At 39.3% G+C, this 9,856-nt stretch overlaps 1 protein-coding gene across 3 annotated transcripts in view; it reads left to right on the top strand.

Moving 5' to 3' along the window:
• The first annotated feature begins 5,562 nt into the window (after positions 1-5,562).
• The window catches only part of ARNT (aryl hydrocarbon receptor nuclear translocator), a 68,848-nt gene continuing 64,554 nt past the window's right edge, over positions 5,563-9,856 (top strand). The window contains exon 1 of one of the 3 annotated variants that reach the window (XR_006267351.1): positions 5,563-5,745. Coding sequence is in view for 1 of the 3 variants with exons in the window: in XM_043457628.1 (XP_043313563.1) it covers positions 5,721-5,745 (25 nt within the window). In the remaining 2 variants the exon portion in view is untranslated. The remainder of the gene's footprint in view (positions 5,746-9,856) is intronic. The other 2 variants (XM_043457628.1, XM_043457637.1) reach the window with 2 other exon arrangements.

The raw sequence follows: 9,856 nt of genomic DNA, 5'->3' as shown, positions 1-9,856 counted from the left end.
TTCCAATGAGTCAGTGCTTCACATCAGGTGGCCAAAGTATTGGAGTTCCAGCTTTAGCATCAGTCCTGCCAATGAATATTTGGACTGATTTCCTTTAGGATGGATTGGTTTGATCTCCTGGCAGTCCAAGGGAGTCTCAAGAGTCTTCTCGAAAACCACAGTTCAAAAGAATCAATTCTTTGGCACTCAGCTTTCTTTGTAGTTCAACTCTCACATCCATATATGACTACTGGAAATACCATAGCTTTGACTAGACAGACCTTTGTCAGCAAAGGAAGGTCTCTGCTTTTTAATATGCTGTCTAGGTTGTTCATAGCTTTTCTTCCAAGGAGCAAGTGTCTTTTAATTTCATGACTGCAGTCACCATCTGCAGTGATTTTGGAGCCCAAGAAAATAAAGTCTCTCACTGTTTCCATTGTTTCCCCATCTGTTTGCCATGAAGTGATGGGACTAGATGCCATGATCCTAGTTTTTTGAATGTTGAGTTGTGGTTTTTTTTTTTTTTTTTTGAATGTTGAGTTTTAAACAAGCTTTTTCACTCTCCGCTTTCACTTTCATCAAGAGACTCCTTAGTTCCTCTTTGCTTTCTGCCACATGGGTGGTGTCATCTGTGTATTTGAGGTTATTAATATTTCTCCCAGCAATCTTGATTCCAGTTTGTGCTTCATCCAGCCTGGCATTTTGCATGATGTACTCTGCCATTAGGTTAAATAGGCAAGGTGACAGCCTTAATGTACTCCTTTTCCAATTTGGAAGTGGTCCATTTTTTCATGTCCAGTTGTAACTGTTGCTTTGTGATCTGGATACAGATTTCTGAGGAGACAGATAAGGTGGTCTGGTATTCCCATCACTTGAAGAATTTTCCACAGTTTGTGGCATAGTCAATAAAGCAGAAGTGGATGTTTTTCTGGAACTCTCTTGCTTTTTCGATGATCCAGTGGATGTTGGCAATTTGATCTCTGGTTCCTCTGCCTTTTCTAAATCGAGCTTGACCATCTGGAAGCTCTCAATTCGTGTACTTTTGAAGCCTCACTTGGAGAATTTTGAGCATTGCTTTGCTAGCGTGTGAGATAGTGCAATTGTGCAGTAGTTTGAACATTCTTTGGCATTGTCTTTCTTTGGGATTGGAATGAAAACTGCCCTTTTCCAGACCTGTGGCCACTACTGAGTTTTCCAAATATGCAGGCATCCTGAATGCACAACTTTAACAGCAACATCTTTTATGGCTTGAAATAGCTCAGCTGGAATTCCATCACCTCCACTAGCTTTTTTCATAGTAATGTTTCCTAAGGCCCATTTGACTTCAGACTCCAGGATGTCTGGTGCTAGGTGAGTGATTTTGTAATACTTATGTGATAACAGATGAGCAGAGAATGGTAGGTAATGGAAGAGCAACATCAATAGAAGAAAACTTGGGTTCTGGCTTTCAGAAATGATACCTAAATTGATACCTGTACTACAGGTGTGCTAAGAGGATAAGATGTATATATGTGAGTGGGTTAGGGTTATCTGGGCCAGAGAACCCCACATGTTTTGAACTAATATATGTTGAGTGCTTGAAAAGATGAAAAATGTAATGAGTTAGTTGAGACTTTTCATTCTTTGACAAATGTTTACTGGGTTCCTGACATGTTCTAGACACAGTTATAAGTGCTAGGAGTCAAATAGACCCAATGAAGTATTGCATATGTGACACAGTAACAACTCCTCTGGAGAAAATTTTCAAGTCCTTATAATTTCTCTCATGGATTTCTGCAAAAATATAATCCACCTAAGTGGCTTTCTTGTTTCTTATTAATAGTCTCTCCTCTCCCCCAACTAATCTGGATGAGAGATCCCACAAATTTTAATATCCAGAAGTAGGGTTTCCAGATAAAAAGGAATATTTTTAAGTATAAATATGTCATATGAAATATTTGGAATATATTGATGCTAAAAAATTATTTGTTGTTGATCCGAAATTCAAATTGACTTGCCATCTTGTATTTTCATTAGCTAAATCTGGCAACTCTATCTGGAGAGACAATAAAACTGATGCATCTGCAGACCACCATTTTAAGTAATTTAAAAAACTGGCTTACCATGAACTTAGCCCAGAACTTGTGATAGTTAAAAAATTAATAGTGGTAGTGGTAATTCTTTCATATTGGAAAGCTGAAAACACATGTAATAGGTCAGCTTTCACAATCAACTTCTTAATTTTTATTTCTACTAAAATTAGAAAATCTGAAGGCACAATGAGCTTATCAGATACGGCAATGAGTGTTTGGTGGCTACCAGATAATTCTAAACACTTGAATCTAAGAGAGATCTAGCACCATATTTGTTTGGTTTAGTCACTAAGCTGTTTTTGACTCTTTTGTGATTCCAGGGGCTATAGCCCACCAGGTTCCTCTGTCTATGGGATTTCCCACGCAAGAATACTGGGGTGGGGGTGGGGGTTGCCATTTCCTTCTCCAGGGGATGTTTCCAACCTGGAGACTGAAACCACATCTCCTGTGTTGCAGGCAGATTCTCTATCACTGAGCCACCAGGGAAGCCATCTAGCATCATGGGGAGCTTCTAATTAAAGACAGCTTTTAGTAGTGTTAGATCCTAAGTGGAAGAGTAAATGGCAACCTCAGAAGTTGAAGATTTCAACTTGGGAGAGAATAGGAGTTGTGTTCAATTCACATGGGTTGCATTCAGCTCTGAAAAGCATTTTTTCTGTTCAGTTGCAACAGTTGGATGTGGTTTAAAATATGTTGAATAATGTGTCATCCATTTTTTCTCTGATAAAGAAAGAAAATTAAAAAAAAAAAAGAAAATTACCATGTATTGTTGGGAAATAATAAACTCTTGATAGTAAAGGCATTTGCTTAAAAGTTTTATTTTCTTCCCAAAATCCTGATACTTGTTCTTAACATTAAAAATCATGGCATTTAGAATTTGAAGTAATAATTGAAGATTAATAAAAATAATGAAAATGTTGTTCAGATAAGCCTACTTAGAAAAATTAAAAGTTTTTTTATTAGTATTATCTGTAAAGAAGTGGTTTTTACTCCAGCCCTTATTTATTTTGTTTTATTTACTTATTTACACATTTATGGCTGTGCTGGGTCTTTTTTGCAGTGCAGGCTTTTTCTAGTTTCAGCAAGTGGGGAGTACTCTCTAGTTGTGGTACTTGAGTTTCTCATTGCAGTGGCTTCTCCTGGGCTCTAGAGTGCAGGCACAGTAGTTGTGGCACATGGGCTTAGTTGCACACGGGCTTAGTCAATTTAGAGTCTTCCTGGACCAGGGATTGAACCTGTGTCCCCTGCATTGGCAGGTGGATTCTTAACTAATGGACCACTACCAGAAGTCCTCCAGTTCTTATTTAGAAACTATGAGAGCACCTTCCCCATTCCTGGCCTCCACACTTTAAAAGCAGTCTTCTAACATTTGCTAGTTTCTTCTCAAAAATTATCCTTACTGGCTTGCTATTACTATATGTATAGTAATAAATATATAGTTTTCACTGGTTTGTTTTATGTTGAATCAGAATCAGGAGAAATGCCATTTGACTACCAACTGTTCTCTGAATAAAACACAAATTGGACTGACATTTTGCTTATTGTAGAGATAATATTTTTGTGTACCCAAAGCTACAACTCCATCAGTTTTGATCACAACCTACGTTTTACAGATTTTCTCATGCCTCACAAAATTTTTTGTATTTCACTTTTTCTGTAACTTGAATTTTTAATGACATACTAAATAAGAAGTTTCTGGGCATTTTCCCTTGTGTACTGCATATATGCTGTGAAATTATTCATATTGTGTATATCATTTATGTCCACTTGTAAGATAAACATCTGTTTAGCAAGTCCAGGGCAGATAGTCCCCTTTCATGTTGTATATACTATGATTTTGTGTATTTGCTTAGCGAGTTTGCAAAAAGTCCCTTATACTTTCTCCCTGCAGAACATTTATTAACTTTGTAGCTAGTTGCACAAGTTTGTCTGAAACAAAGTGGCATTTACCATTTTTTAAAAATGAGGGATGTAACTTGATCTTTTTTTATGGGTGAAAACATCTGTGTCATCCTGGAAAACATTACTTTGTATTTATTCCAGAAAAATACATTTCTTGGCAATGGGGTTATGGATTTGGGTCAAAACTGACTTAAAAGCTTTGTTGGCTTTCCAAGTCACTGACGAAATTTCCTAATAGTCAGGGAGTAGTGGGGAAGGGACAAATGTGTGCTAACCCAATAAAATCCAATATTTAGATATTTGTAATTGTACTTCCTAGTCACTTTTTTTTTATTGCTGCTTGGATGAACCTTACCACATTTAAAGCCACACAATAATTTATAGTCTATAATTGCACTGCAGTCTTCTTTAATAGCTAGTTACCATTACTATGTAATTTTGACGTACTTGTTACCTTTTTTCACCACTACTTCTTATGTGTCAGTGTATTTCTTTTGAATGAATGATTTTTCTGTTTTTGGTGAGTTGGAAATAAAACACAACAAAGTGGTAACAAAGAAAATTTTAATTTTAACAAATATAAACAATAATATACAAATTACGTTAAACTATCTTGGTCGAGATAAACTATACTGATAACTAAATGAGATAAATGGATCTATGTAATCTTTGCAGTATATACACAACCTATAAGAATTCAAAGACGGTCAATAGCATAATGGGATTTCTGTTAAAACTAGAATTAAATTTACATTAGACAATCTGTGAAAGCTATGTGAAATTAAATGAGTAGATACTTATAAAGCAGTTTGGACTGTGTCTAGCTTAAAGTGCTCAATGCTTCCTATCATTAGAAAATAAATCTGCGCAGTCATTAATTCTCTACTAAAAACCTTTCACTGTCCCTGTTGTTGATCAAAGAAAGTTATATCTAATCTGCTTCACACTGCCTCCTGTTTTGGCTGTCGGTACCAGACCATAATCGCCCAGATCGTCTCACACTACCAGTTCTATGGTGGTGGTTTAGTCGCTAAGTCGTGTCGGACTCCTTGCGACCCCATTGACAGTAGTCCACATCTCTCTCTCCGTGGGATTTCCCAGAGAAGAATACTGAAGTGGGTTGCCAGTTCCCTCTCCAGGGGATCTTCCCCAGCCAAGGATTGAACCTAGGTCTCCTGCAGAGATTCAAAACTTACTGAACTTTTATTGCCAGGGACAAAGGTCCTTAAAAGAGGAAAAAACTAGAAAAGACTACAAATCACTAAGTGAACTTTACGCATTAAGAGCACCTAAAAAATATTTACAAAACATATCTTACGCAGAACGGCCAACCAGGCGAATCCGTCGCCCAGGGAAGCTTTTTAGTAAAATTGTTTTTCATTGACGTCACACGATCATTGACCTCTAACTCAGAAGAGGCGGGATTAGGGAGACAGCTGGACTTCTTTCTCGCCCACCCTCCTCCACAGGACGGGCTGGCGGCTCAGCGGCCAGCCCGCCCTCTGATAGATTTTGGATTTCATTGGCCAGTTTTCCCGAGGAGGCTGGCTTTGAGGCTGACCCCGCCCTAGAGGTGGGGTCTCTCCGCCGTAGGGGCTGGGGACGGTGGGGGTTGCCGCAGCCGCCATCTTGGATTCCGCGGTAGCGGTGGCGGCAGTACGGCGCCGCGTCTGGGGAGTGGCTCTTCCCTCCCCCTCCCCCCCGGTTCCGTGGCGGCGGCTCCTCCCACTGGGGGGGGGTGGTGCGGCGGCAGTGGCATCTACGGCCATGGCGGCGACTACTGCTAACCCCGGTGAGGAGACGGAGGACTGGGTTGCCTGTAAAGGAGGAGGGGCTGAAGGGCTTGGCAGCTGGGGAGACGGGGGCTGAGGGGCCGTAGTTGGGGCGGAGGGCGCTGGGACGCGCGGGGGCGGCTCTGGGGCGGTGGGGGAGGGGAGGAACCTGGGGGAGGGGCCGGACCCGGGGGAAACGGGGGAGACCCGAGGTCGAGGGAGGGAGCAGGTGGGTGGTAGTTGGGGATTCCTTGCCCGGAGGTCTGTCGGAGCGCCAGTCCGCGCGGGGCTGGCCCGCCTCCACTCTTGTGGCGGCGTTCTGCTGCGCGTTGTGCTCTGTCCACACTGCCCGCTGTGGACCTGCTTGATGCCGAGTTAACTGTGGGCAGAGTGGCTCATTTTACTTTAAAAGTAGTTTGGGCTTATAAACGCTGGACCGCGTTGCCGTTTAGCTGAGATGTTACTTCCAAACGTTTAGATTTTAAAGTTTCAAAATCTTTGAATTTATATTCAGTTTCTTAAAAACAAACAAACCAACCTGTATTCCCCCCCGAGGGGGCTATCCTTTGAAACTTGCGTTTATTATTAAGAGGTGCCTAGTGTCATAAGCTGCTGAAGGCTGAGGTTTGTGTAATGTTTGAGTTTCAGGATAGATCTTGCCAACAGCAAGCATCCGGGACCCCAAGTTGAAATCTTGTTAGGTGGGTCGAGGTAGTCCCCAGTCTTTAAGTTCAGTTCATGCTGTGTCTCAGTGAACATCTCTTCTATAGTGAGAGCTTGAACATTAAAAAAAAAAAAATTTAACCAGTCATGTCTCAGACATAGAATAGGGTGTAGTGCAACAGGTCTGGACAGATCGGGTTTTGAAATTCCTAGTCCCAGTCCTCTTTGCAGTACATTACAGTTATTTCTCCCTGGGAAGTTATTTCATTTTAGGGATCCTAGTTTACTTTGCTGACCTTGGCCATTTCTTAGAAATCTTTATCTTTGATAGCTTAAGAAAAGAAATAAGAGGTGGGGAAGAATAACTTGAAAGTACAGTAGTGGGAGGGCTTCACTGCTCTTCCCTTGTTAAAATTTAAATGGATTTTTTTCGTGCTTCTGAAAGGCAGCAGTATTTTGCAATACCCCGGTTTTGCTATTACAATTGAATCACTGTGAAATTTACTGTCTTTCCTACCATGTTTCTGGGAACAGAACTATTTAAAGAAGTTAATTTGCCACATGTCAATATCATATGTTAAAATCTTTTTAGTTTTTTCCTTTTAAAGGAAAAGGCGATAAAGTTAATGGCTAAAATTCCATTGCAGGAAGTGCTGAGTGATGGAATAAAATTGGAAAGATGCTATTATGGCAAACCTGACCTTGAAGTAAAATGACTTATTTGTTAACTAGGGAGTAAATAAACAAGATTTTAAACTAACACATTGCAAAATACTTTCATAACCATAGTCAAGTTGCAAAGCATTTCTCTTATTAAGAGGTGGCGAAGTAAACAAGTTTAGTGCGTATGTCGGAAGCTTTTTTTCAGCAGTGTGGGTGGGGTTGCTTTATTTTGTTTTGTTTTTTAAACAACAGTAACCAGAAGGACAATCTCTTAACCACATTTTCATTAGCTGATCAATATCAGCTTAAATCTGTAAGCAGAAAATAGTATTTATTTATACAGAATGGTTGCTTATGATGGACCAGTTATTTTGTTTATTGCCCTTTGGCAGCCTGCTTCTGCAAATTTTTAGATTTCTTTTTGATGTTGGAGAATTCTCCTATAGCTTCCAAATTATTGATCCCAAGTTCAACCATGATGTTTAAATTAGAAAGTGCATTTTCTTCCTTCACTTCTCCTTTTGCCCTTTTGTATCAAAAGGAAGAGATCAAGAGTTGTGGACTTTTGGTAGCCTGTTGGATATGAGGGCCATAAATGTAGGGACACAGGGTGGAAATGTTCTGTGCTCAGTGAAAAGATAGTAAATGGCTTTCAGGTCTGAATTCCTTGTTGCATGGTCAACTTTTTTTTCTTAGGGTTATTTTAGGGACTAGAGACATCATACATGTTTCTTTGAGTTTTTTTTACTTTGTCTTTTTGCTGGTTGAGTTTCCCTATGGTTCTTGTTTGGTCTTTCTTCACATATGTCTGCAAAGATTTTTGGTAATAATTATTTAACTCTTCTAAGCTTCCTTTAAGGTAATCCTTAGCATTAATAACAATACTTGATCATTTTAGTTGTGTTTATAGAGTTTGACTTAGAGATTGTTGGTGGCCCTACAGAGACTTTCAGGGGACCTGGTTCCTTTGCATTTTTTACTATGTATATCTTAAAATGGTGCTGGATCAAAAGAAGAGTGAGATATGGTTTATACTCTACAATCTGAGTTATGTTGAAGTAATAGTTCTAATGTGGTGGTGCCTTTTTTTTCTCTGTAATTGATAATTTTTCATACTCATTATTTTTTAATATTTCTGTTTACCATTGGGAAGCAGAAGTAAGTGGGTAGGTGGTTCATGAAGTCTTAGGCTATATCTTTCTTGTCTCTGGAATACTAACAATTTTGAGAAACATTTTTTAGATCATGTGACTCGTAATGCATTGGCTAAGGCACTGGTTGGGAACAGATTAGTTATTTGATTTATACTTCAGTATTCAAACCAGAGATGTGAATGAGTTTTTAGTAGTGCAGGTTTTTCCTCCCTTGATTCTGATATTCTCTTTAACAGAGACCTCTTTTTGTGCTATTAGGTACCATTTATTGTGGGTGCAGATTGGGTAGAAGGCAAAGGAAGGAACACATGTTTGGGTTTTTAAGGCTGACATTTAGGAAAACGTTTCCTTTTCACATAGTTTTCAACCTCCTTATAGTTTTAAAGTAAATTAGCTTAATTTTTATCTATTACCTTTACTTACTTTTTTCAGATCCTGGCAAAATAGGAGTTTATGCAGTATAAAATTAAGATGCCAAGATACTTAAAAAAAAATTATATTCTATTGCAAAAAACTTTTTCAAAAGTGTTTAAATATATTTTACTGATTCAGCAATTGAAAAACAGTTAACATTTTTGTAAAAGAACCTTAACCCATGTACTTTCTGTTTTTAATTTTTAAAAATATTTTTCCTTTTTGTTTAATAGGTTTTACTCAGCTAGTTATTTCTGGTTGTGCCAGGTGTCTTGTTATTGCATGTGTGCTTTCTCTAGTTGCAGCAAGCAGAAGCTCATCTTTGTTGTGGTGGCCTCGCTTCCCCCTGCAGTGGCTTCTCTTGTTGTAGAGCATGGGCTTTAGGCACTTGGGCTCAGTAGTTGGGCACATGGGCTTAGTTGCACTGTGGGATCTTCCCAGACCAGGGATTGAACCAGTCTCCCCTGCATTGCTAGGCAGACTCTTAACCACTGGACCACTAGGGAAGCCTCCCCACATACTTTTTATGCTATTCGAATTGTGGCACCAAACTGAATCTTTTCTGTTTTCTTAGAAATTAAGAAGTAGGTACTGCTGTATTCTTGGAACTCTAGTTTTCTTGTTTCTGAAATAGTGGTCTCTCACTTTACTTATTTGCATTCCAGTCCTATTTCTCTACTCATCACTAACAGATGAGAATAATATGTTGTTTTATGGATGCTTTGTGAAAGTCTTTTGTGATGACTTTCTTCTAAGGTATTAACAATGGGGATTTCCACAGTGCCAAGTGATGGTTGATTTTCAAAAAACTAAATTGCGACACTCAAGGAAACTAAACCCCCTTTTCCTTGATTTTACTTAGGCTGTGACATTTGGGGCATGTTTAATTTCAAAACTGGTAAAATTTGAATTCTTTTTTTAAAACTTTTTTTTTTTTTTTATTCATTTATTCGGCTGCACCAGGTCTTAGTTGCAGCATGTGGGATCTAGTTCCCTGACCAGGGATCGAACCTGGGCCCCCTATATTGGGAGCTCAGAGTCTTAACCACTGGGCCAGCAGGGAAGCCCCCAAATTTGAATTCTTGATTGGGGAAACTGTCTTTAAAACCATGGTGGCTCAGCTCATAAAGAATCCTCCTCCAGTGTGGGAGATCTGGGTTCAATCCCTGGGTTGGGAAGATCCCCTGGAGAAGGGAATGACTACTCACACCAGTATTCTGGACTGGAGAATTCCATG

The sequence above is a fragment of the Cervus canadensis genome, chromosome 2, assembly GCF_019320065.1.
Source record: "Cervus canadensis isolate Bull #8, Minnesota chromosome 2, ASM1932006v1, whole genome shotgun sequence".
NCBI classification, from domain to species: domain Eukaryota; kingdom Metazoa; phylum Chordata; class Mammalia; order Artiodactyla; family Cervidae; genus Cervus; species Cervus canadensis.
The sequence above is the reverse complement of the archived record's forward strand: the minus strand, read 5'-3'. Positions and strand labels throughout refer to the sequence as shown.